This window comes from Ambystoma mexicanum, chromosome 1p (genome assembly GCF_040938575.1).
Source record: "Ambystoma mexicanum isolate Mex_15411 chromosome 1p, UKY_AmexF1_1, whole genome shotgun sequence".
Taxonomy (NCBI): Eukaryota; Metazoa; Chordata; class Amphibia; order Caudata; family Ambystomatidae; genus Ambystoma; species Ambystoma mexicanum.
Genome location: NC_090921.1, coordinates 1,269,698,754 through 1,269,726,153, shown reverse-complemented (window position 1 = coordinate 1,269,726,153; position 27,400 = coordinate 1,269,698,754). Strand labels below are relative to the sequence as shown.

The 27,400-nt window shown below is 44.5% G+C and overlaps 1 protein-coding gene across 3 annotated transcripts in view; it reads left to right on the top strand.

The window, feature by feature from the left end:
* Positions 1 to 27,400, top strand: part of NOSIP (nitric oxide synthase interacting protein) — a 186,618-nt gene that overhangs the window by 37,351 nt on the left and 121,867 nt on the right. For all 3 annotated transcript variants that reach the window (XM_069605169.1, XM_069605170.1, XM_069605172.1), the window contains exon 3: positions 8,859 to 8,964. In XM_069605169.1, the coding sequence (XP_069461270.1) occupies positions 8,859 to 8,964 (106 nt within the window). The remainder of the gene's footprint in view (positions 1 to 8,858; positions 8,965 to 27,400) is intronic.

The following is a 27,400-nucleotide window of genomic DNA, read 5'->3' as shown; positions in this document are numbered from 1 at the left end:
AAATCAGATGCCTATAGAGTTTACTAGACTCCATTAAAACATAAGGAACACAACATCTTAGTCGGATGGAAAAGGCATGAGTGGTGACAAAAAGGCCCACTCACTCAGGAGGTTAAAATCAAAAAGATTCCAGCAAAGGGCTGGGGGTCTCTAAGGTTAAAGGGAATTAGAACAGAAACTGAAAATTCTCCTTAACATCCACCACCTCGCCATTTCTATTTACCTTCAAGCTCTTCAGCCCCTTTGATTGTGTTCCTTCATTTCATTACTATCCATTGGAGACTTATTCATTTTCCATGCAGAGAAACTCCTAAAGTGTTTAGTGGTTTTTGGTCGGTGAGATGATTGGTGCATGATCCCTCCATATGGATTTTCCCCATTTCACTGGCCAGGCAGTTTTGCGTGAGACTTTTCAAGATCGGAATAAGAATTGCTTGCGAGTACATATCATGCACTCCCAATTGGAAGCTGTAATCTATGACAGTGGGTTGTTGGTCTTCTTACATCTACGCCTAATATCTCTCAGCATGGCTTGAACAACCTGAAGCCTTGTCCATTCCCATCATGTCTAGTTAGTCCTCCACTCCTGTCTAGTATCTGATCCGAGACCTTGTTGATATCGACACCTAATATCACCCGTGTTGTCCTGTAGATGCTGTATCAATCCATTGAAGATATTGTTACCCACTGCTACGAATGTCACTTGAATCCTTGGTTGCAATGTGATCTCCCTCCCCTCCTCACCTTTGTGCGAAACCACTGTGGCAGGTAAGTTCCTATGCAGTTAGATTGCTACACCCCTCTCTTTTTGCAATTTAATGGAGAAACAGTTGGAACACTGACACGTTTCTCGGCTCCCAAATTATTTGGTTTGTGATGGATACAATATTACACTAAATTGATTCACATTAAAATGCTTTTAATGGGATCACCCAGCATTGTAAAATAACTAACATCCAAATTAGGATTTGCCATTATGTAATTGCTGCTTCTTCTGTGATTTATAATTCCCACGAGCCACTGGAGGATGGTTTCTATTACTATCGCACTTCTGTTACGTGACCCATGTGTTTGCTTTTGGAAAATGTGTTGCAAGCTATTAGCCAGCCATAGAAAAGTCACACACCACCTCCATTTTATACATTAACACATTTCTCACTCACCAAGAGTCCAATATCACTAGCCACGGGCAAGTGGCGAGAGCACATATTGCACCATGTCCCACTGCTCCCTCTTCATCAACCCATTGGCATTGAACGTACAACTTGAATTGGACAGGCATGTGAGAACAGCCAGTACACCAGTCTGGATAGAACATAGGTTACTGTAAGTAAAGTAATGCATTTATGCTTTTAATAACATTATACCAATAAATTATAGACACAAGTTTGATGGGGGCTGCGTCCAAATGGTTTTTCAATATGTAGGGGGGATGCTGAGAGAACGGGAGCACACATTTGTGCATTAGTCTAGCTATTGTGTGGATTTTGACTTGGCCGAATTGTACTTTCTGCATTTGTTGCAGGCACACAAGTTATTTTCTCTTGTCAAGTGTGCTTTGCAGTAAACTGTTTATGTATCTGACTAAGGAACCAGAGGAGGCGATGACTTAATGTCTACCTTACTTAGCAGTAATCATCATTGTAATGAGTCTTCCTCCTTTTCATCACACTCCCTGTTCTGTCTACTAGATTACAATTACAGGTTGGCGAGTCTGCGTGTATGGACCTTTAACATTTTAAAGGGATTCACATTGGGTTTTCGTCTCTGCAGGTGGAGTTACATTAACATGCAAACATTAAGATGAGGAAATGGAGGGGTAGACTTAATGAGACTTATCTGGTAGTAATTTATGCATTCTCACTTATTGCATTTAATCATTATGGTCTTAACTCAAAAGCACCAAGGTACCATTGCATAAAGGCGGCATTTTAGAAATAATTGTCCTTAACTTAATGGTACAGCCCCAAGACAGTTTATCTGAAATATGCTGTACTTTCGTTTACAGCTACCAGAAAATAAGAAGCTAATGGGACCCCGTGTAGAGTAAGGTCACATTGGGTTTGATATCAGTAGCTCCCACATAGCATCAGCACAGTTTGAAGCAACTACCACAACGGATGGTCCTAAAGGAATCCACTATGCCCAGGTTTGCTGCTCCCAGGTATCTGTATGCATTGCAGTACAAGCTGTCCTGTCTGGGATTCTCAGGGCAAATCCCATCTCGCTCTACATGGGGTCATGATAGGGTAGATCGCAGTAGGATGCATACAAGGTTATTTCCTGACTGAAGCCTACTGGAACAAACATAGCATCACATTAGCAAAGGCTCCCAACGTAGGGTGGCATCCTAGAAGGCCTTTGGCATTGCACTGCCTGCTCTCATTCTGAAAGGAGAAAGCTGGGAACAAATATGCAAGAATTGGCATTAAAATACCACAAACCCGATCCACTGTCGAATGGGATCAGATGGGGTCGGCCTTTGAGTGTAGGAACATGGTCTCTGCTTACAAAATAACCTTAGTGTTACAGCAGTTTAGGCTGAATAATACAATCTTATTAGGGAATGGGCCCAATTCATAATGAGGAACCAAGTTTTAATACCAACAGAGAGAAAGATAACCCATGGGTTCCTGGTTTTGCCCTCCAAAATAATCGGGTTTGGGCACTTTTAGAAATAAGCAAAGGCTATAAATATGGTTATTGGTCTTATAAGCATGCAGTAAGGGAGTCAAAATGTCCATGTTAGCAGATAACACTTTCTATTGTAACTGTGATCGATTCCTAGCACATCCCGTGTAGAATAAATGCTGGATGGATCTCAGTGGCTGCCATTTTGAATTCCATTAACGTTCGATGATCAGGGGCTAACACCATCTCCTGGGTGTCTGGTATTACTCGGTAAGCAGGAGCTACTGCTGGGGAGTCAGGAGTGAGTACACAATGCACTGCAAATCTAACTTCCACATGAGATGCACACTTTAACTTTTTGGCCATTTTGGATGATCCATTATGTTTAAATGTACCCCAGATGTGTCCCAATTCTTCTTTATTTATCATTTTCAAACACTAAAGGTTAATGTCAGCTATGTATGTTTGAAAGGCACCTGTTGGACTGGGGAGCCAAATGTAGCTCCTAGTAGTTGGTTTCAAGCTAACCCAGGCTCTCCTAGTGTAGAATCAGGAGCTAGGCAGCTCCCAGCAATTCTGAACACTGGAAGTCGTTCCCACACTGTATCACGAAGGGGCAGGATGCAACCTCATATGGTGCTATATCTATGGCAGGTATATCAAGCGTTTCACGCTAGAAAAATCCTCTTTTTTTTTTTAGGAGGCTGCGTGGCTGAGGACAAAATGCAGACGTATATGAACAGACGTGCCACTAAATACAGCTACCCGCCTACACACATGCTAGGTGTGACTAGTTGCACCAAGTGTTAACAAATCATGTTGGTCTATAAATCCAAACAGGAAAGAGGGATAGAGATGAACATATTTTAATCAGTACATGAGAAAACTCGAAATGTTAAAAAAAAACAACAATGCATTTCGTATACACAAAACATAAAAACATGGTTTGAAAATCAGCGTGTATCCTAACCAGAAAGACAACTGCAAACGTCATTTTTACTCACAAGTACAAGTGTGGTATTGACAATTCATATATCCTCAATGGTTGTTATTATTTGTCCTTGACTCTGTCGACACAGAGAAATGTGTTTCTGGGTTCCAGCTGATGTTGTTGGAAAGAAAAACTCTCTAGCTGACGTTAGATTGCTATGAGGCGTGTGCTGGACCCGTCTTCAGGACAATGCTTTGTAGGGCCACAGGATAAATTTCAGGGGCACAATGGTAATGCTAAAAAACCAACAACATCCGGTTTATAGACCAACATGATTTGTTAACACTTGGTGCAACTAGTCGCACCTAGCATGTGTGTAGGCAGGTAGCTGTATTTAGTGGCACGCCTGTTCATATACGTCTGCATTTTGTCCTCAGCCACGCAGCCCCCTAAAAAAGAAGACTTTTCTAGCTCGAAACGCTTGATTTACTAGTTTTGGACAACCCTTTTGGTGGGTAGAGCTCAAAACAAGTCACAATGGAGAATGTAAATATTCTATCATTCACCGATGACGAATACAGAAAATGCTTTGACCTTCCGTCAATCCTAGATGCACCCACACCTGGTGCTACTGCTGCACCCCCCCCCCCCACCACCAACAACTTGGACCTGCTCACACAAAAGAAAAAGAAACTCATTCGAACTGAGTCACACGGCCAATTAATGGTTGAATATCTCAAGGCGGGAGTTATCCCAGAAGGGCTGCAGGTCAGGAACATCCCTCGAGTGTTTTTAGACAATCCAAAGTTCATGGTGGGTTTCAGTGGGGTGGGCAACAAATGCTCCAGAGACTGGGTTATTCTAATGATTTCCACGGCAGAAGAGGAGGCGAAAATACAAAAGAAAGAACTCGCCATCCTAGAAAAAAAGATTCTAGATGAATCCGTTATCCCAGAGACCAAAACACTACTGGAGAAATTACACGAAGAAATGGTGAAATTTAAAACCTTCACCTTAGACAAAAAAATATGGAAATTGAAAAAAGACATTCTAAATTATAAAGAGGAGATCACTTACTCATATTTGGTTCCCGGTTTCTTCCAAACAATGAATGCCAACCACGGCCCTGTTCGGGGCACTAATTGGCAAAAACCTTACAAAAAATGTGTTTCTTTTTCGAACTCAAGCAACAGTAGTGATTCGGGATCTGTGAATAATGTACCCAGCAACAGAGGGGGACATCCTCCACGAGGCCAGTTTTTTCAAGGACGGGGCAAAAGAGGCAGAATGCGGCAACCAGGAAACCGTGGAATGCGCATCCGCCAGTTGCAACCGCCTCCACGAACCTGGTAATTCCCACTTTGGGAATTCCAATTTTCAATTTGAGCCAACACAATTTAACACCAGTTGAAACTGACCTCTTAAGCAAAGGTCTCTCTTTCGTACCAACCACTAGTGCCAATCTGTTTCAAACTGAAATCGAAATGCAGAATTTTTTCCGCATCCTAAGATTAAAATATTTTTTTGGAGACAAACCCCTTGACGTTAGAACAACATCCAGTGCAACAGGTTTAAAACCTCCCTCCTCCTTTACACCGCTGGCATCAATGGTTTCACCCGAAATCATTAGTTTTGAAAATAAAGTGCTTCGAGAAATGAAAACCCTTATAAAAAAGAAAAACAGATGTATAAGCAATCTCTCGAAAAAAGAACTAGCCTTTACCAATTTGGAAAACAACAATCTGTTCGTAATTAAACCAGCAGATAAGAGTGGAGGTGTGGTCTTATGGGTCACACAAAAGTACGATAATGAAGTTAGGAGACAATTGGAGAACAAAAAGTTCTACAAACAACTCAAAGGCAATCCAACTGACAGCATACAAGACGAGATCAGCAGTCTTCTGTCACATGCATCCAACGAAGGGTGGATTGACGATGAGGAAAGGTCATTCCTCACCACTAGTCACCCCATTATTCCGGCTCTATATTGCCTCCCGAAAATCCATAAAAATGCCCTTGATTCACCAGGTCGCCCCATTGTGGCTGCCATTGGTTCTTTGCTAGAACCACTGTCCATTTACACAGATTCCTTCCTTAGACCCTTTGTGCTCAAAATGAAGTCATATGTTCAAGACACCACCCATATGATAAAAATTGTCAACAACCTTGTGATCTCCCCTGACGACATCTTGGTCACTCTGGATGTAGAATCTCTATACACCAGTATCCCCCAGTTAGAATGCATTAAGATCATACACACATATCTCGAAAAAAGAATGGATTTGTCAGTTCCCTCTGACTTTATATGTGAATGCATAAAGATAGCTTGGGTCAACCACTTTTTCATGGTAGACAATACATTTTTTCAACAGCTACATGGAACAAGCATGGGGGCCACTTTTGCACCCGATCTAGCCAACCTATACATGGATGACTTAGAACAAAAATCAGTCTATCACGCCAACAATCCCTTCAAAACAGAAATCATCGCGTGGCATCGCTATATAGATGATGTGTTTTTACTTTGGCACGGGGATTCAACATCTCTGACTATTTTTCTAGAATGGTTAAACCAACAACACCCATGTATAAATTTCACCATGAATCACAATGATCAGAAAATAGCGTTTCTAGATCTAGAAATGTATAAAACAACCTTGGGTACCTTGAACACCACTCTATACAAGAAGCCCACAGACAAAAACACCTTGTTGTCTTTCAAAAGTTTCCACCCGCAATCTCTGCGGGAAAATCTCCCTTTTGGCCAATTCCTACGAATTAGGCGCAACTGCTCGACTAAAGACTTTGACAGCCATAGTCAAAATCTGTCTCTTAGATTAAAAGAACGAGGATACCCTCCACATATCATTAGACGGTCTATGAAAAGGGCCCGGAACACCGACAGATCCGGTTGTTTAGAAAAACAAGATGGGGTACAAGAGTACAAGATTACTTGCGTGTCCACTTTCTCGCCAATTAGCAACGACTTGCGGCGTTGCATCTTGAAAAATTGGTCTCTAATACAAATTGAGGAGTTCTTTGTACAGAAACCACGCTTTGCCTTTAAACATATGCCCAATTTACGTGATTAAACTAGTACATACATACAAGGTTGCAAAGACACCTTCAACTACATCACAAACAACATTATGGCATTTACCGCCAGTAGCTGGGCATTTTAAATGCGGCAACTGCTCGGTATGTGAACTGACAATTTAAAATCTGTCAATTTAAATGGTTTCACCTGGTATCTTAAGAAGTTTACGAATTGTAACACACCGTGGGCCATTTATGCCATCACGTGCCCTTGCGGGCTTAAATACATTGGCAAAACTAAGAGACCTATAAAACAAAGGATCTGCGAACAACGTTCATGTGTAAAAAACGCAGTGCCTGAAAAACCATGAGTGGCTCATTTTGTCAAAGCCAAACATACTGTCAAAGACATCCAGTGGGTTATACTTCAAACAGTACCACCACATCCCCGCGGGGGAGATAGAGACCGAAAATTAAGACAGCATGTGCAAAAATGGATTTACCAACTGAATACTGTCCAAGCTGGCTTAAACATCGGGATAGAATGGAGTCTATTCCTTCACAAATGATTCACCTCTTTTGTTTGGACACAGGCGCTATCCACACAGGTAACCAACTATTTTGTATCAGTGTGACCATTTCAACATTTACCATATCGCCTAGTCTGCTAAAAATAAATTATGCAGTCCACCCTCATAGAGGGATCTAGGTATATGACTAGTTTAGTTCCGTCAACATCCGCCTTTTGTTCATCCAAGATGGCGTCCAATATAATCCATTCTGGTAGCACACCCACGGTCTAGTTCTCAAGCATTCAAATATGGCCTCACCCAATCTGTATCCTCCAGTGTTTCACTCAGCACTCGGCACTGTGACAGCCTGCAATCCTTCGGCATTTCATTCTGGTGTCCGAATAGGTAAGAGGACAGAACATTCACACTTTCACCAGGCCTCACACTAGCGCTTTAAAGCATTTACCGGCTTTTCCTTTTCTCTTTAAAGAAATAGCCACACAGCGCACTCTGTATTAGCCGCACCATTTCGGCCAACACCGTGTCGATCGACATCAACGAACAGGCACACCTTGGCCTGTGCATGAAGGTAATAATCGTGACCAGCATGATTGTTAAACTCTGCATGTCAATATGTAGGCCTTTTTCAATTTCTTAATCATAGGACTATCACTAAAACAAACGGATAGTCCACGAAGAATTAAAATTCAATAGCCCAAGCTGCTCACTTAGGGTTTGTGCAGTATTTTGCACATAATGTAATAATTAAAATACAAATAAATGTTGTTTAAACAAACAGCTCAAATTCATTTTTCCATTTCAGTCATTCTAACTGTGAGTTCCCACGAATTCGGTCTACATGGTCACCAAATCCGATGCCACACACAGCTACAAAGCAATTGTAAGGTTAGTGCTAACAGTTGCACGTGTACACCATAGAGATTTTCAACTAGTTTTTAAGGTACCACTAACACGTTTTTTTGTGTTTTTGGTTTTTAGCATTACCATTGTGCCCCTGAAATTTATCCTGTGGCCTTACAAAGCATTGTCCTGAAGACGGGTCCAGCACACACCTCATAGCAATCTAACGTCAGCTAGAGTTTTTCTTTCCAACAACATCCGCTGGAACCCAGAAACACATTTCTCTGTGTCGACAGAGTCAAGGACAAATAATAACAACCATTGAGGATATATGAATTGTCAATACCACACTTGTACTAACCTCACAACACTGTTTAAACATGATGTTTGCAGTTGTCTTCTTTCTGGTTAGGATACAAGCTGATTTTCAAACCATGTTTTTATGTTTTGTGTAAACGAAATGCATTGTTGTTTTTTTTTTTAACATGTCGAGTTTTCTCATGTACTGATTAAAATATGTTTATCTCTATCCCTCTTTCCTGTTTGGATTTATAGACCAACATGATTTGTTAACACTTGGTGCAACTAGTCACACCTAGCATGTGTGTAGGCGGGTAGCTGTATTTAGGGGGCACGCTTGTTCATATACGGCTATATCTATGGCTCCATTAATATCTCTGTTTTGTCGCTTATCTGTGTTGGCATCTTCCACTTGTGGTGGAGTTCCCGCCTGGTATGCATCTCAATGTGTCTGTCTATCCCTGCCTGTGCAGTGTGTCTTCTTGCCTAGATTGTCTCTTTTCTGTCCTAGTTTGCCTGACCCATCTGGATTTTTCACCCTCCCAGATTGCCAGCTCTTTAACCCTGATGGTTTGTCTTATCCACAGCTGCCTCTGGTTATGGGACCCAGACTGTACGTCTAAGTAAGGATGCTGTGAAAGACTTTGACTGCTGCTGCCTGTCTCTGCAGCCATGCAAAGACCCTATGGTGACGTAAGTATTGGAGCCTGCAAGATTCATGACTTTCAGGAACTTTGATCATCCCTGTGGGAGGAATTGGCGGAGTCCTGAAAAGGCAAGGGTAGCTAATTGGACTTGCTAGGGCAGATGGAACAAGGAGCTAGTCGGGGGCAACTGGTAATGGAGCCGGGCACAAGGTCAGAGGAGAACAGTGGAAGCAGGCGAGCAAAAGTTAAGGGGGAAGGCACATTGTGTGTGCTCGGGGGTTAATGCAACTAAGCGGTGAAGGAAATACTGGGTGTGCGGGGGGAAGAGTAGGTTGTCCGTGGAAGGGCGCACAAGATGAGGAAACGGCATCAAGTGGACCTAAATGACACGCTGTATACTGGAGAGAGCTATAGGGATGGGAAAGCTGTGGTTGGAGGCAGGATCAGTTGAAGCCAAAGGGCACAATTTCTATGGGAGGGCTTTGTAACGGTGGTGAGTTATGAGTGACAAGAAAGCAGAATTTGTCAGCCACACTGCATGAAGCACTTTAGGGCTCAATTGGAAGGCATGAGGGACAACCGAAGACAGTGGGCAGTGCGAGTGGTCATTAATGTGAGGCGGACAACTTTGTAGAGTGTTCAACTTTTGCCATTTTAAACGGGTTGAATAAATGCCTCACTATCCCCACCCCGATGATGATTTTGCTTCCTAAAATAAACTAAAGGGAACACCCTAACCAAGGGATATCTAACCCTCACACTTATACAACAATCAAAACAAAAAGGAAATCTATGGCAGTTCACTTCAACACATATATATATATATATATAAATAACATATGACCTGATTTACAATATGAGCATATATCTTGTTGTGGTCTGGGCGAACTTCCCTTCCTCGGATCCAAACAACTGGTTTCTCCAAAGTTCAAATGGAAAATCAGGAAATCTGGTTTAACAAAAAGTTCCAAAACAGTTCTTAAGTTCTTGTACTCCAATTCACAAAGCTCTATTGCTTCAATAAAGTATCTTGAAAAGAAAGCCATAAGCCCTCGCTCCTCCTGGAATAAGAACTGTCTCACATTTGTGGCAACAACAAATAGTTTGATCAGTATGGTTCAATTATAACTGCAGAAACAATTGTAACTTCTTCACCTTCTGGTTCTTCTGGGCAATCATCTCTTGTCCTAGAAGTATACTCCCCTGCACGTCTACTTCTTCAACACCACAACAGAAAGGTGCTTCAATGGTAGCTTTCAATTTAGAATGACAAGAACTTCAAAAGTCTTTGGTATCAAAATGTTAGCAGCTTTCCGGGAATAGAACATTCACATTGATCCACATTAGGACTTGTCTACAAACGATGCTCATCTCCCTCTGGATAGCTTCGTCCAGAGGGCAGCCTGGTTGCCACCTTTCTTTCCCTTCTGCATCAAGGTCAGGATAGTCTTTTCCTGCTTCTGCCTTGACTGTAACAATGTAAGTCTATGTCCACCACTAATGTAGGTGTCCCAGAACCTGTGCCGTAACCTTGACAATCCTGGTGATTTTTAACTTTCCCCTCTTGTGTTTGGTAACTTCTGTTAGACTGATATTGCCTGTTCTTAAATCTTTCTTGGCTTGGGTATTGGTGGTATGCCTGCGATTCTAATAAGGCCTACCCAGTGGGTTGTTGGTGTTTGCCCAAACTCACGTATTCATTTACGGCCACTTTTGTGAGTTTTCAATAGTTTAGTATTTGTAACGCTCATTAGCTTGCTTTTCACTAGCTCGCAAGTGATGCGGCCTACCATGAACCTGCGGTCTATAGCAGAGCACCCCAGAGTCACTCTTTCGTCTCTGACTCACTGGGTAAGTCGCTTCCAGGTGCTCGCCTTTGTGTTTGCTGTACTGCTGGGCCTGTGGCTTCTCCCGACCAGGCGCACCCTCTCTCTTTGGTCACTGCTGCTTCCGCCATGGTGTTTTGGTGCCGCTCTGACTCCCAAGAGTCTCTGGTGCAACCCAGCCACTTGAGACCTCCAGACTGCTCTCGCCATATCTGCTTTCCCTGCTGCGCAACCTCTGCACAACGTAGTCTTACTGGGTATCTGTTTCTTCTCCACGTTTCCCGCTGCGCTTCCTCTGCAGTTTGAAGTTTTAGAGGCACAGACCCTCCCTTCCTGGCGTCGTCTTGCTCTTCTACTACTTCCTCCCACTGCATACCCAGCCCACGCAGTCTTCTTCCTCTTCAACAGCTCCAGAGGGTGCCTTTTTAAGCCTCTCTCCCTCACGTGTCGTTCACTTTTAATAATTAGCCGACCTCTTCTAAATCTTTGTTCCTCTGCATCACTCTTCCTCGTCCCAGTACTGAGGGAATGATGGTACTTCAGGTGCCTAATGATACATTTCGTTTTCCTAACTTAGTCTTTATTACACATTTGATTTCTACTTTCTAAGACCTTTTACAAAGGGATATCACAAGAATCGGTCATAAGGCAGGTTTGAGAAGAGGAATATGAATCTTTGAACTTAAGATTTATATTACCATACAACGTTCTCTTATGTGCTATTGGAGCTTCCTAAATCCCACTTGGAGGAAAGGCTTTATTGAGCTATCCCAGTGGTTTGTAGATCCCCAACTCTTAGTATCAGTCTGTACTACTGCTGGAACCTTGGTAGAGTGGCAGAGCAGTCCAGTTTATTATAAGAGATAGATGTGAGCTGTAGGTAAGTACACTGAACCTAGTTAGTAATGCACATCAAAGAAACACATACAGATAAATATATATTAAAGTATTTATGTATTATATTTACTCCAGAATCACTTTAAATTACTTGGCACAATAAACTTAAAACACTTCGGAATACTTCTCAAAGGCCACTACTTAGTTTGTAGTTGCTCGCGGTTACATTTGTTACAGCTTTTGACAGTAATGACAGTTGTATCGTATTATCGGTAATAATGCACACTGTCGAATCTTAGGAGCAATCCGGTAAAGACATTTACTCTGCATGTACTTATAATGTAGTGACTCTTGGGAAGGAAAATTGTTGGTTAGTGCAACATTAGCAGTTAAGGTTTTAGAGGCAGTTTCTTCGCACACGTTTTTCAGTTCCAAAACACAACCCTAGCTAAAGGCAGTTGGGAGAGGGCTTAAATTCTGTTAAGCCGCAGAATACGAAAGTTCATGTGTATATTTTACAGTGTCTAGTCTCTTAAGATGCAAGAGGACACACTCAACATGGAGACCCTGTTGAAAGACTCGCTAAAAGGGACACAAGCAGCGGCTTGAGTCGGAGGTAAGAGGGGGGGTACCCTGGGCACCTCTATGTGCACTCCAATGCTATGGAGCGACTTCACAGATCAAGGTAAGCAATACCTTTCTTCCTACAGTACCTTAGGTTAGAAGAAAAGATTGTGGCTGGATTCTCCTCGATGTGGTAGTGCTGTACCCGACCTGGATTCCTTGGTCCGATGAGGAAAGGTAGGACAATGGATAGGATCTCTTAGCAGCAGTCTCGAGTGAGGTCCTCTGACGCAGTTTTCAGCAGCTTTTCTGGTCACTGCAGTTTCGGTGCTTTTTCTACAGCCACCAACAAAGGACGCGATTCACCCGGTCAATCTTCTTTGGTTCTCACAGTCACACATTCTGCTGAAGGGGTCTGGGCAAGTTGGATTGGATCTCTGGAGTGTCCTTGAGGGCTCAACAATGACTTGGATGAGTTTGGCCTTTCCACGACAATGCACTCTGAATGGGCAGCAGGTCTCCTGGTATTGGGGTTTCGCAGCTCTGGAAACTCGCAAGACCTTGGGAGATGGCTCAAATCAATGTTTGTCTTAAACCTTGTTGTTCCCACCAGTCAAATGGAAAGAGTTGTCCTCTTCGGAGATCCTCTGTTGCACAGAAAAACAGGACCAGGACAGCAATGGTCGTTTCACAGTGTTGCAAACTGTCTGCAGGCATCTCTGGTCGTCTTCTTCGCTTACTTCAGTTGCCAGTGGTCGACTTGCCTTTTCACCTCAGGAGCCTCACCTTTTATACAGTTCCAGCACACACTCCTCTGCACTCTCTCTCAGCAATTTACGGAAAGGGGTGGGTGGCTGTCTGAGGACAGCCAGACTCCCAGTGGGAGCTGGTTCCATTCAGGCACTCGGGCAGACAAAGGGTAGGGTAGTGAAAAACTCCTCTCCCACTTCCTGCCTGCCCAGATACACTGTGGCCTAGGTGGGGACACCCCAGCATTCTTCCAAAGGCAAAACACGCATACAGGCGTCACCCCTTGCAGGATGGTAGAATAAGGGCTGACGAAGAACAATCACGGTAGTAATGGCGAAAAAAGAAAGGAGCCACCAAGTTAAATACTTGGGTGACCCTATTGTGTATAACCGAGGCTATGGACATAGCCTGTGGTTGAAAATGTACACAATAGTTGGTAGAACACGTCCACTGCCACCAGCCATATCTAGGAGATTGCCTGTGACATAAAAGTCACAGGAGCAGAGAGAAGGGGATACTGACTATCCCTTTGGCACCCCACATAAGGAGGTGTGTGCCAGTCTTTGGACTATAAAGTTTTAGGAGAGATAGCAAGAATCTCTCTATCCTTAAGAACTGTAGTTACTCTAGGACATAGAAAATAATCTCATAGGACGACCCCAAAGGGTCCCCAGCAACACTGACCACAAGGAGCTGTGTGCTGCAATAGTAAAACTACATATCCGTGGAAGTGCACGTGAAGTGCTGTTGTGTGTGAGGAACGTCTGTGGAGAAAGCTGAAGCTACTGCAACTGACTTTGGACTTTAAAATAACTGGATACTGCTTATGGACTTATAAGCCTGAAAGTCAACCTCTGGTATTCCATTTCAATTTTAATTGCAGATATTATTTTTTTTTTTGTGACCAAACTAGCTTTATCCTGACTAGCCATGCCCCCTTGACCCAGCACATCTACTTAATTCCAGGCGCGTACGCATCCGTGGAAGTGCATGTGAAGTGCTGTTGGCTGGTTTGCATCAGCTGCAACACTTCACTGTGCAAACCACCTGTAGAACTCTTAAGCCATTTGTTCTTTAATGGACTTGGATCGTATCGATTACGTACTTATGAGGTGAAGCTGTTTTTCATCTTCGTTGTCCATGGACGTAGCTCCAAGCCCGCCCTCTGTGTTGCCTACTCCTGAATGCCAATAGCTGCCTGCAACCTTCGTAGGTCTAATATAGATTTATTATCGGCAAGCAGTGTAACTGCTGGCTTTTGCTCTCTGACGGTAGGAACCACTGTAGCTCGGTGGTAGTTTTTGTTACCCATAGATGGATGCTACGGTGAGTGAGACCCGTAGATTAGCGGTGACTCAAGATCTGATAAAGAATGTTGATGACTGTGATCTTTTAAATCGACAAAGCGGATTAACAGCAGCTAGTTAAGCCAGTTGTGCTTGTGCTCGTAAAACCATTCAAAAGCAAGGTTTACGTAACCATACTAGTTTGGCAAAAATGAATAGTTTCTTCTCGAAAAAAAATTCTGGAAAGTTGTGAAAAACGCACACTGAGCATAATTGATGAGGAGGCTGTTTTATGTTTCTTAACAGAAGAGTTAAGTTCAGCATTACCCTGTTTAGGCACTAAATTAATATCACAAATGTTGCATTAATCTGTTAATAATGACGTTGCTGAAATTGTAAATGTTGTTCAACAGATTGCCATGCCTGTACTTAGTGATGAGAGTATGATAAGTCTGATGGGGACGACAGACTAGTGAAACTAATTGCATGTTGCTTGTAGATGCTGGTCCAGTTATGGGCGCCCATAGTATTGTGGAAGGGAGCCTTTATATGCAACCTGGTGTTGACCGGACATCTAACTGTTGAATTGGAGTCTAGTGGCGTTCAAATTGATACTCCAGAATCATATGCTGATACACCTGAGAACCATAATGCAATTGGTGAGAGCACCAATGGTATGAATGAAAATGTACTGCTAGGCAATACTCCACTGTGCACACCTATTTTAAATGAAGAATCTCCTCGAGTTCACGAGGGGCAGAGCAATGTTAGGAATATTACTAGATTTTAAGTTGATGCTGGTACCAAACAGATAGTTGAGATGGGTGGTATGCATGGGGACGTTGCATTGCTGTGCTCGGCACCACTGTCTTGTCCGGGATCCATTGAGCATGAGTTCTGCACAACTGAAACTCAATTGGATCTTAGCACCACCACCATGCGATCAAACAAAATGTTTGAAGCATTAGTAAACCTGCCATCTAACCTAGTTGATAAAATGGAGGGCAAATTAGATGTCCATTCTATATTATTGCATAAAAGGATCAACAAATGGAGACAAGTGATGAGAGATAGTAGTGTGAATACTGATAGGGCATGTCTGTCCCTGGAGGATGCACCCCAGATTGATTGTAATGTGGAAATCCCAAGTGAGACAACTCGGCATGCATTAACGGAGAACTATAACATAAGTCGCAGGCCAAAAATAGTGTTCACCATCAGAAGATGAAAATAACAGCAATAAGAAAAAAAATGAAAACTAAACAAGCTAAGAAATGTGCTCAAGCTGCCCACAATCTGGCTATCTGCACAGTTGGGTACGACCATTGTGGGTGACACTGAAAATCTACTTCCAAGAACAAATTGTTCTAATAGCTCTCTAAAGAACAGCATCCCTTTAACAGGACCGAATAGGAATGGTAATGAACACGTGGCTGCAATTCATGCAACGCATGTGAGCCCCTTGAAGAATAAACCGAATAGAAGCCCAAAAAAGACTAATGATGTATGCGTAGGGGCGTGGCTAGCCAGCCATGTAAGAGGCTGGGAAACCCTGAAGCTCCCGCAGATCCGACTACTTTTAAGATGCCCGCCGGCGTAATGCAAGGAAACTGACCAAGGAAACACAACCAACTATAAGAAGATGGGCAGCACATGATGGGACCAAATATTTCTAAAATCGCACATCTATGACAGAGAATCTGTACGCGGATTCCTGAGGAGACCGCCCAAAATGGCCACCCTGAACAAAGGGTTTAATAAGATTGCAGCCTCGCGAAAAGAAGCCAAGTGCCGGCACACAGACGGCACAGCGGGCAAGTGGCAGAAATCGCTGGATGATCAGCGTGATCTGGCGCAACCACGCGGAGACCTGCAGAGCCCCAGCGAGGACCGGGTCACGAATACTGCGAGGGGGGGGAGAAATAGCGCGTCCCCATGGTGTCGCGTAATACCTGGGCAGCCCGCGACCCAGAGTAGGCCCCCCCGCCGACTCTACTCCTCAACCCCCCCCCCCCCCGGGACAGCACAGCAGGGAAGAGGCAGAGATCGCCGGATGTTCTGCGTGGCCCTGTGCGAGCACACAGAGACCTGCAGAGCCCCAGCAGGGACCGGCCCACAGAGACTGCGGAGGGGGGAGAAATAGCACAGCCCTGTGGGGCCGCGAAATATCGGGGCAGCCTGCGACCTCGAGGTGGCCCCCTCGCAGAGCCGACTCCCCGTCCCCCCCCCCCCCCCCGGCCCCGGAACACTGCGAAACCAAAACCGAATGTAGCATACACCATCAGCTGGGGAGGAGAGTGCACCTCTAATAAGCCGGCCAAGTCAGCACCACAGGAAGCATGGTTCCTCGCTAGGAGAGTATAGGCAGTGGGAACCTGCCGGAGAGCGGACATAACCACTGCAGAACACAGGGCAGATGTGAACAGTACACTTAAGGCATGTCAGACCCTTGCCACAGAAAACAGGTAGCCTCAGGGGCAAACAACGGAGAGGCCCCCAAGGGCAGAAGCTGACACAGATGGTTGAAACTGCTGGCGCATGCTAAACTCTATACCCCCCAGGAAGGAGGGGCAGGAAAGGTCCCACAACCCGGACCTGGGTACAACAAACAGGCAGTGCACGCTGTAAAAGCACCAGCACCCGGCACTACAGCTTAGCCCGCGCTCGTGCTCTAGAAACTAAACGGAGCGCCTCGGAGCTGGCGCAGAGCCGGGCAGCAGCAGAACGGCCCCTGAATAACAAGGACAAGTACACTAAACGATACTGGGAGGGTATGCGTAACACCCAAAACGAGGGGGAAATAGCCCACCATGGAGTCTGCACTATAAAGGGAGCCCGCCTGAGGTGGGAACGGCCCCTAGCCCTACCTTGAAGCACGAGACTAAGAGGCAGAATAACCCCCCCTGGCCACCAGCACAGTGCTACCCACGCTGGGAAGCTGAAGGAACACGGCCAAAGTGGAGGACCCATAACCTAACCGGAGGGGAGATGCTGAAAAGGACACACTGGAAAGAGGTGCTCTAACAGACGCTACCCCACCCTGAGGGCGTAAGCAGCATCGGCCAGGAGTTCAGCGCAAAGGCCCCACAGAGCAGGCGCCGCTGCAGCAAGACAACAACGCCAGTTGGTGGGGCACTGGACCCCAGATAAACGAGACCATGCAGCAGGCAATCCATGGACAAAACGCAATAAACAGCAGAAAACACAACCCATGGGACGCTGGGCGGAAGAGCCCAGAAGCCATTGTGGAACTGAACCAGGACAGCCTGCACTGCACAGACCAGGGCCCCTGGCGCCTGAGGCAAACACCCCAGCGGACGCAGGGATGGCGTCAAAACTCCCCAAATCAAAGGGGAAGCAGCCCACCATAGAGGAATACACCAGAACGCCACAACCAACAGAGGGCGCCAGAAATGAGGAGAAATCCACAGACAGACATGGAACCAGCGAGCAGCGAAAGACACATTCTGGAGGCATTAGCAGATCTAATGGTCACGTGGGAGACCAAACTAGAAGCAGCCTTGGCAAACCTCAAGACGTCACTTGAATTTAAGATTGACGCAGTACAAGTGGATGTCACCCTCTTGCGACAAGACGTTAGAGCAATTGCAGAACGGACTAGCGTGCTGGAGAAAAAAGTTCAATCAAACACCACCACCTGCAAGGCCAACGCCACGGAGATCCATACACTATGCCAACAAGTAAGCAACTTGGAAAACAGGGCAGAGGAGGCCGAAGGACGAGCCCGGAGAAATAACATACACATCATTGGACTCCAGAAGGCGAAGAAGATACAAACCCCACTGAATACATATAAACTATGCTCCTGCAAGAAATTGAGCGAGGGGCGCTCACCCAAGGATTTGCGGTGGAGAGAGCCCACCGGGCACGGACACGCAGACCGGCGCCAGGTGCCCCGCCAAGGCCTATCCTCGCCAAAGTACTAAACTACCGGGACTGGGAGAGAATCCTAGAATATTTCCGCAAAGGGGGCACAGTAAGAAGAGCATCCGCAGCAATAAACGCATACCCGGACTACACACTTCAGGTACAAAGACGCCGACTAAACTTTGGAGCAGTAAAGAGGAGACAAAAACAAGGCATTGTTCTTCGAAACCCCAGAAGAAGCTATGGCCTGGCTGGACGCACAGAATTGCCCACAGGAGACAGAGGAACAACGAGGGGGCAGAGACGGCAAGTGAAATATCTGTCTCCAACTTGAGGTGCTGTATACGTAATGACATTGGGACTTGAATATAGATTTGTAGAGGTCCGATAGAAGATAGGATATACACGAGGCGGGCGAAAAACACAGCAAATTTAAGGCGGGGGACACAGAGATCCCAACTCGCACCCCACTAGATAGACTAGTTAGGTTGCCAGTAGTACGGCAACCACCTGCGGGGTTCCTAGCACTGAGCAAATCAGGGCAGGACTAGATGCGGGAAGGCCTGAGATCCAGGGATGGAGCTGGGCTACAGTTGGAGACCGGAAGGGAGGGGGGAGTGTTGGGGAGTTTGTAGTGGAGACAAAAAGGGAGTTAGCGTTGGGACAGGGGTATGGGGGGAGGGCGGGAGGGGAGTTGGGCAGTTTGTAGTGGCAGTTGTAAGGGAACGAGCTAGTAATGCCGGGAGTGAAGGACAGCGAGGGAGGGAGGAGGGACGAGACACGGATGATAATAGGAGACCTTAGGATAATAACCTGGAACCTCGGAGGACTCAACAGCTACCTGAAGAGAAATAAGGTAATGATGTACCTGAGGAGGCAAAAAGTTGACATAGCCTTATTGCAAGAAACCCACCTAACTAAAGAGAAACAAGAGGTGGTAAAGAAAAAGTGGAATGGGATCACCATGGGAGCTACGTACTCTGCATACGCCAGGGGAGTACTCATCTGGGTGGTGCCTCATGTGCCCTTCCAGATGCTACAGGCTACGGTGGAACCTGATGGGAGAATGGTAATGATTCGGGCGCTGCTTGAGAATAGAGAACTGTGCATCATAAATACATATGACCCGAATCAAGATACAGTGGCCTACTTCAAGACACTGTATAGCAAGATTAGTCCCCAAATAGGAGGCGCGGTGATATGGGGAGGAAACTTTAATTGTACGCTGAACCCCAAAATGGACAGATCAGACACAAAACTAGATAAGCCCACCCCCACAGCGAAAATGTTACAAGCCCTGCTGAGAGTCTTCGGGCTGGAAGATGTATGGAGGCAGCAACACCCAGAAGATAGGCACTACTCACACTATGCTGCCCCACACAACCTGTACACGAGACTGAATTACATGTTCGCCACTCCGGAACTCGCTGGGGAAATGACGGGTTCAAAATATAAGGCAAGAATACTATCGGACCCCCCCCCCCCCCCACCTGGTCCTGGCGTAGAGCCAAGATCCCAACATGGAAGCTTAGAGCCGAGGACCTGAAAGACACTGCATTCAGATTGGACCTAAGGGAGGAGATAATTGGGTATTTTGAAAATAACACTGGAAGCGTGGAGTCAGAAGGTACCCTATGGGAGGCCTTTAAGGGGGCGGCCATATCTAAGTCCAGAGGGCTCCAAGGGGGTATAATGCGAGAGCTACAAGGGACTGAAAAGAAATTGGAAGCAATTATGAAAAGAGGGGGCACCTCACAGGAGGATGCCGAACGAGTGAGCCAATTACAACAGGACTGCGCTGGGCTCTGGGAGAGAATATTCAACCTGAACTGTAAAAAAATCATTGAAAGACAACACACAGGGGGAGACAAACCGGGGCTGCTGCTCGCATGGCTATACAAAAACGAGTCGCCAAGATCAGCAATCGGCGAGATAACGGGAGAAGCGGGCCAAGTCTGGAATACCCAGGAGAGTGTGAACGAGGGATTCCTTAGATTTTAAAAACGCCTCTATGAAGATGCAGGAGACTCAGATGCTAGAAGACATAGGACTACCCAAATTGAGTGAGGAAGACGGGGAGAACGATGCCCCAATTACAATAGAGGAGTTAGAGGCAGTGGTAATACACCTGCCCACGAGCAAAGCCCCTGGGACAGACGGGCTCTCCAGTGAATTTTATAAAATGTATAGACAAGAAGTTCTCCCCCCTCCCCCCCCACTACTGGCAATGTTAAACGAGGCCTTCGAGAAAGGGAGACTGCCAGAATCTCTGAGGGAGGCGGTAATTATTCCACTCCTTAAACCCGACAAGCCAAGCACAGGCTGTGGGTCGTACAGACCACTATCCATGCTAAACCAGGACAGTAAAATTCTCACGTCTGTGCTGGCGAATAGACTTAAACGGGTAATAAATAAACTCCTGCACCCCCGATCAAACCGGATACGTCCCAGGCAGAAGCATATCCGATAACCACAGGAGACTCCACCACATTATAGAACAGGCAGAGGGTGACCCAAGCGAAATAGCAGTAATCTCGCTAGATGCAGTGAAAGATTTTGACTCTGTGAGGTGGCTTTGGATGATAGCGGCCTTGAAAGAATACGGGATGGGTCCAGCGTACCTGTGGTGGGTGAAAATGGTGTATAGCTCCCCAATAGCTAAGGTCAAAACGGGAGCAATAATCTCAGATAAATGGCAACTCAGCAGAGGCACGAGACAGGGCTGCCCATGGTCCCCGATGCTGTACATCCTTGCTCAAGGACCACTAGCGATCTGTCTGAGACAGCAGTACGAAGAAATAGGGGTTTACATTAAGGGGGGACCGCACTCGATATCATTGTACGCAGATGATATGCTGTTATACCTGCGGTACCCAGAGGAAAACTTGCAATACATCCTGGAGGTGATGGAGCGCTACGCGACTCTATGGAGCATAGCGGTGAATCCCAAAAAATCGTTCATGTTCCCACTGGGGAGGTACAGAGGAGTCCCACAGGAGAACCTACCTATCCTGCAGATAGCCTGGCAGACCAGAACATTTAGATACCTGGGGATTAACATATATCACACGACCGAAGACAGGCATAAATATAACACAGAAAGGGCAGTAGAAGGCATCAAGAATAGCATGGGGTTCTGGGCGAAGCTGCCCCTAGCCATGGTGGGGAGGGCGGCCTTGTTCAAGATGGTGGTCCTGCCGAGGCTACTACATTTTTTTCGCAAATATCCAACATGTTACCCAAACGCTTTTTTTATTAAAATCCAGAGCTTATGCAGAGGCTTCCTGTGGCACAACTCCAGAAACAGAGTGGCCCTATGGAAATTGCAGAATACGTATGACAAAGTGGGTATAAACCTACCTAATTTTGAGATATACCACTTGGCAGGGCAGCTACAATATGTCGCTAGGTGGCTGTCGGAAGACGAGAACACAGAATCTAGATTGCTGAGGGGTGAATGTGACCCCTACTTCCTAAAAGAACTGATATGGTTACCCAAATCGGAGATGCATGGGCGATCGAGATTGCTGGTACTGGGCTGGAAGACATGGCACCAAGCGTGTCAAGCTATGGGAAACCCGACCCCGTGCTCCCTGCAGGCGCCATTTGTGGCGCTACGGAGGGTGGATGAGCAACTGAGGAAAGGGATCCGCAAACACTGGGAGCCGGTAGGCCTAGCGACCTTGGGAGATATATGGCAAGAGGGGAAGGCACTGGACTTCCAAACGATAGTGGATGAAACTGGGGTACATACGGGGCAATATAGCACATATACTGGATTAGTTAAACGGGTGAAGGAAACGTGGTCCGAAATGGCACTAGCAGATCCGGCTGATACCGCCATAGAAACGATGTATGATATCTCGGAGGGAGGGCATGAAATATCCCGGATTCACGAACTGGTGATGTCCAGAGTGGGTAAGGAGCTGCTCCAATTGAGACGGGACTGGGAGGAGGAAGCGGGAGAACCTATGCAAGATGGGCAGTGGGAAAGAGCTCAGAGATATCATAAAAAGGTGTCCAGGAATGCGAGGCTACAGCAGATTGTTATGTCACCCATAGGGCATACATGACTCCTCGGATGATTGCCAGATTCAAGGGTACAGAAGTATAAAAATTCTCCAAGTGCGGGGAGGTGGATGCCAGGATGATCCATATGTTCTGGGCGTGCCCGGAGGTGGGAAAATTCTGGGACGAAATCAAGGTATGACTATCTGGAAAGGGAATCAAGCTAGATGTGGAATCCGTATGGGCGTGCATGATGGGGGGGGATTCACCAGACCACGCAACCTGAAGCGCGTATGCAAGCTCAAGGGCCTAGCCTACATCCTGGCCAAAAGGAGAATAGCCATGAGCTGGAAAGCAGCCCATAGACCCAGATTAGAGGTATGGTGGAACGATCTCCTGAAATGGGCAGATGCTGAAACAGTAGCATGGTATGAGGCAGCCAGCAGAGGGGAGGATGCTAAAGTGGGACCTCTGATAGCATGGAGACAAATGGTAGCCACATTGTCGGGATTCTCCCATGCCAATTCCAGTGAAAGCGACACGCCCGAGAACGGCGATGGGGATTGACCTCAGGAGAAGGGAAGTCTGAAAGAACTAAGGTGAAAGCTCGAGTTTAAGTGAGGGTTGGGGGGCAGACAGTACCAAATAACAAGCAACTGTACGCTAAGAAGCTTGTAACCGAAAATGTCGGGTGTGATGGTTATGTTTTGTTTGTTGCAAAAACCAATAAATTTTTTTTTTTTTTAAAAAAAGAAATGATGTATACGTAACTATCTGGCTAGTCCTAATGAGAAAGTACACCCCCCTTCCCTCTCCATTGAGACAAAAAGGATGTAAACTCACGGCAAAATGAATTAAGGCACAGAATAACAAAGGTATTCCAGATACTATACTTCCTGATATACAAAGTATCTTTATTGAAATTCCAGAAAGTGACAAAGCAATCATGAACATGCCTCCAACGACGGACAGAATGAATACAAATCCCAGTGTAGACACTATATTAATCATATACAACAGGATCGACCTGAGAATAATACCCATCAAGAAACCGCCTTGAATCCTTTGATAGCCAATAACAGAAAGAAATGTGCGTTACAATTTCAAGTGACTGATCCAAGCAATAGATGCACTCCTTAATAGAGCGCGTATTCTTGATCTGTCAGTCGATAATACCTCTTAGAATGGGAGCCTCTAAAGATCTAAGAATTGTAGATCAATTAGTTGATGCCACAATTGTGACCAAGAATGTATGGTGCACTAATGTACCTATATTAGAGTACATTCTACAATATTGCTACGAGTTTAGGAAATTCGGGTACTCGTGTGAGGAAATAAGATATTTGTGAAGAAACATCTAGAAAAAAGTCTGGTGAAAAAGAATATAGGTAATTTAGTTAAAAAGAAATTAGACAATGAGCCAAAATCCGATACCCCCTTTGACTCGCTTGAGGGGTACTGGCAATGGCAACCGGTTGCTTTTAAGGCCCAATTTGGTAAACACTATCGATGACATTATTATGTCCTGGAACACGAAAGGTAGTTCCCATTACATGGCAAAAGATGGACTCCTTGCTAAAATGCACTTATTCTTTGTGGTGTCATTACAGGAAACCTGAATGTGGGAGTAGTGTGGCATTGACGGTTGTAGCACTGTCCAAAGATTGGCTATCAAAGGACCATTGGGTGGCCCCAAGGGAGGCCTGTTGACATCGATCCGACATCCTTGGATCGTGTGATTCTAGATGGTCCATAGACATGGTATTGGCTGTTCTTATCTGATGTGAGAAACCTAAGAACTATATATATCTCTTCCGATTGGTGCCTACAATAAAATAAATATTCAAACTGTAACTAGAATTTTAGATGAATGTGATGTGAAGGCTCCTATCATTTTGCTGGGCGATTTTAACACCATTATAGCCGATTCTACTCTTTACGATGATGATAGATTTAAATCGGGAACGTATAGATCCCACACTTCCAATAGACCAGGGAAAGGTTGGGCTAGCCTGATCCAAAGATATAATCGGAAGGTAATGAACGGTAATTGCCCACCAGACGTCCAACTAGAATTAGTGGAACAAGTATGACGACCATTGATTATATTGTAATTAATGATATTGCAAAGAAATCTGTGCTAGATATGGCTTTTGGCATCCGGGAAGAAAGTGAGCACCTTCCCCTTTTATCTCTTGTTTGTGAATGTCGATGATGAAAAGTGTGTATATGAATTAAACTGCAACATCTCTCTTAATTACAGAGGTAATCATATAAAATGGAATCCAACTAACCTAGCAAAGGGAAATCAGAAAGCAGAACAGCAACTCACTATCTTTATAGATATATGCAAGCATTGAAGAGCAACAGTGATCCATAGCGATACAAGCTTTTGAACAAGTCGTAGCCTCAATTAAAACTGTTTCAGCACACAAACGTGTTTATATCGCTACAAGTGAAAGATGGAATTTGATACATCGACAAAAACCCATGTTTGACAAAGAGATTCATATTTTAAAGAAAAAACTGAGAATTGCAATAGGTCTGATTTAAAAACACTGACCTGGCTGATGTGCACCTTAAAATCAGAGTAGTTCAGTGTGAACACAGAAAGTGGCTGCGTCGGCACAAAGTGCATGGGTAAGTGAAATATGGCGAACACTGGCGCAGCTGACGAGAACTAATAACAATCACGGGATATTGGCTGTAATAAATGGAACAAAAAACAATTTATTGCCCGTTAATAGTGGTTAATTGGATTGCGCACGTTAAAGACTCGGGGAGCGAATGAAACTATTGACGAACTAGCAGAGGCTGTGGAGACTGAATGGAATTGTAGTCACTCGATAGATGAGCTTAAAGCAATGATTCTAACCTTACCAATTTCCCGAGCAATCGGCCCAGATGGTACCTGCAATGCGCTGGTTAAACTAGCTCCAGAGAAATGGGCCCATGCTCTACATTCACTGTTTGTATGGATTGGTAAATATGGTCCGGTTCCTAAAACCTGGCAAACCTCTATGCTACCCATCCATAAAAAGGGCTGCTGGAAGGATCAGACTAATTATCGCATGTTGGCGATGTTGGATATTCCAGCCAAAACATTTGCCTTACTGCATAAGGAATTGAATGAATGGATCATCAATCATCATAGTTTGCCTCCCAATCAATCTGGTTTTCGTGCAAAATCCTCTACTGTCCATAACATTACTGTCTTCGTTTCAGGCATTGAATATGCATGGTTTAGACGTCAGTTACCAGTTTATTGGACTTTTATAGATTTTTCCGCCGCTTTCGATACGATCCTTGGAAAGAAACTCTGCAACAAACTCGGTGGGGCATCCAGTCTGGGCTGCTATCTATAATTAGATTGCTGTACTCTACACATTTGTCAGAGTGAGGTCAGATGGAGAAGGCAAAGTTTCTTGATTGATATCAACCTGTCGAGGAGTTGAGCAGGGATGCAATCTGGCTGCTACCCTTTTTAATCTATAATTAGCAGATTTACTTTTGTCATTCAATGCTATTGTGTCTAACGACATTAAAATAGGTTTGCCTAAAATTGGATGGCTGGGCCATGCGGACGACCTATTCTTGTTAGACTATACACCGGGAGGCCTGCAGCATAAATTGACAGCATTAGAAACATTTGCCATTGATAATGGTTTGAAAATCAATCTTTTAAAGACGAAGGTGATCGCTTTCTTAGGAAAAACTAATCGAACAGCCCATAAAAACTTGATGGGGACCATTGCTAAGTAGAATATTGAAGTGGTAGACTGCTATAGATATCTAGGGATTGTTATTGATCAAAATCGGTCATCGACACAGCAATGGCTTGAAATCAAAAGAAAATGCTTGAATATCAATATGGCATTAAGCCATTTTATTTGGAAACAAGTTGGGTACTCTCTAAGTACGATAATGTTATATTCAGCTAAAATAGTACCATGTTTGCTATATGGGGCAGAGATCTGGGGGAACAACTTAAACCTGAGTTGGATAGATTAGAAGGAAAAATCCTAAACATTCTGCTCAGAATGCCCAAGTCTCTGTCATGTGAAAGCATACTACTGGAATGTAACTTGATGCGGATTAGTGATATTGTGGAGTATAAAGTTGCATGCTACATGCAAAACTATGTACCCGAGACAATGAGACAACCATTCTCGAACGTACAAAAACTGCGGATGCCATTGATATTAAGATGCTGTTGTGTGCTCTAGGACATATTAGATCTACCCATCATAAGTGGGCTAGGGAGCATGCACATGTTTGGCTAGAATACTCATCGGCTAGACTCAAACATCTCTTGAAAGATGCCATACATGATGTAGGAAAGGAAAGGGGCATGATACAGCTGGCTACTAAAACAAACAGTGGTATGTTCATACACAACAGCGGGTGAGCTTTTCAGGATAGCCTAATTATCTGTCTACGTTCCCTGATACTAAAACAATCAGACGACATCTAATTTTTCTGATTGTCTGGGTGCAAAATGTGGAATCACACGAGTTAACAGATGGTGCAGACTATGTGGGACCCTCTCTATTCAAACAGCTGAGCCATATCATCTGCCAATGTGAAATTTGTTTCACTTTAAAACTAAGACATGTAAAGGCGGATAACTTGTGTGATCTTGGTAATCTGAATGAAATCTGGGAGAATCTTTTGAAAGGCAATGATAATGTAATATTTCATATAATTAATTTTTATGAGCTTTGCCTATATGTTCTTAAACAATTGTCGGATGGTATATTTTATTAACAATTATTTTTAGCTGTTTAATGTATTAGATCGGTTGGTTTTATATTTTTAACGTGGTCTGGTTATGTTTTATGGTTGTATATATGTAAAGCCTTTGTTGGCTGCATGCATATTAAATAAATACAAATAAATAAATAAAAATACATATTCCTTAAGAGAGATGTCAGGAAAGTAGACTCCATAGGACAGTAAAATACAAAGGAAAGAGTTAAAAAAAAAATAAGAATGAATGAGTGGAAAAGGGCTCCATTCATTCAGGATTAAAGAAAAAGGTCCAGAAATCCAGCAAAAAGCGCTGGGGATCTCACTAGGAATGGGGATGAAGCATAAAAATGATAAATGTCCCCAACATAATGCTTTTGGGAGCTAGGGGAATTTGTAACTGTATGCATTTCTTGGGTTATAACAGAATGTTTATTGACTTAACACCCAACGGTTTATGGCTGAATTAGTTTACATTCAGATGGTCCACATGTGGAACAATGGAATTATGATGGCAACAAGTCATTACACACTGGTATTTGTAGGATGCCTTCTTTAGAAGAAGTTAAATACG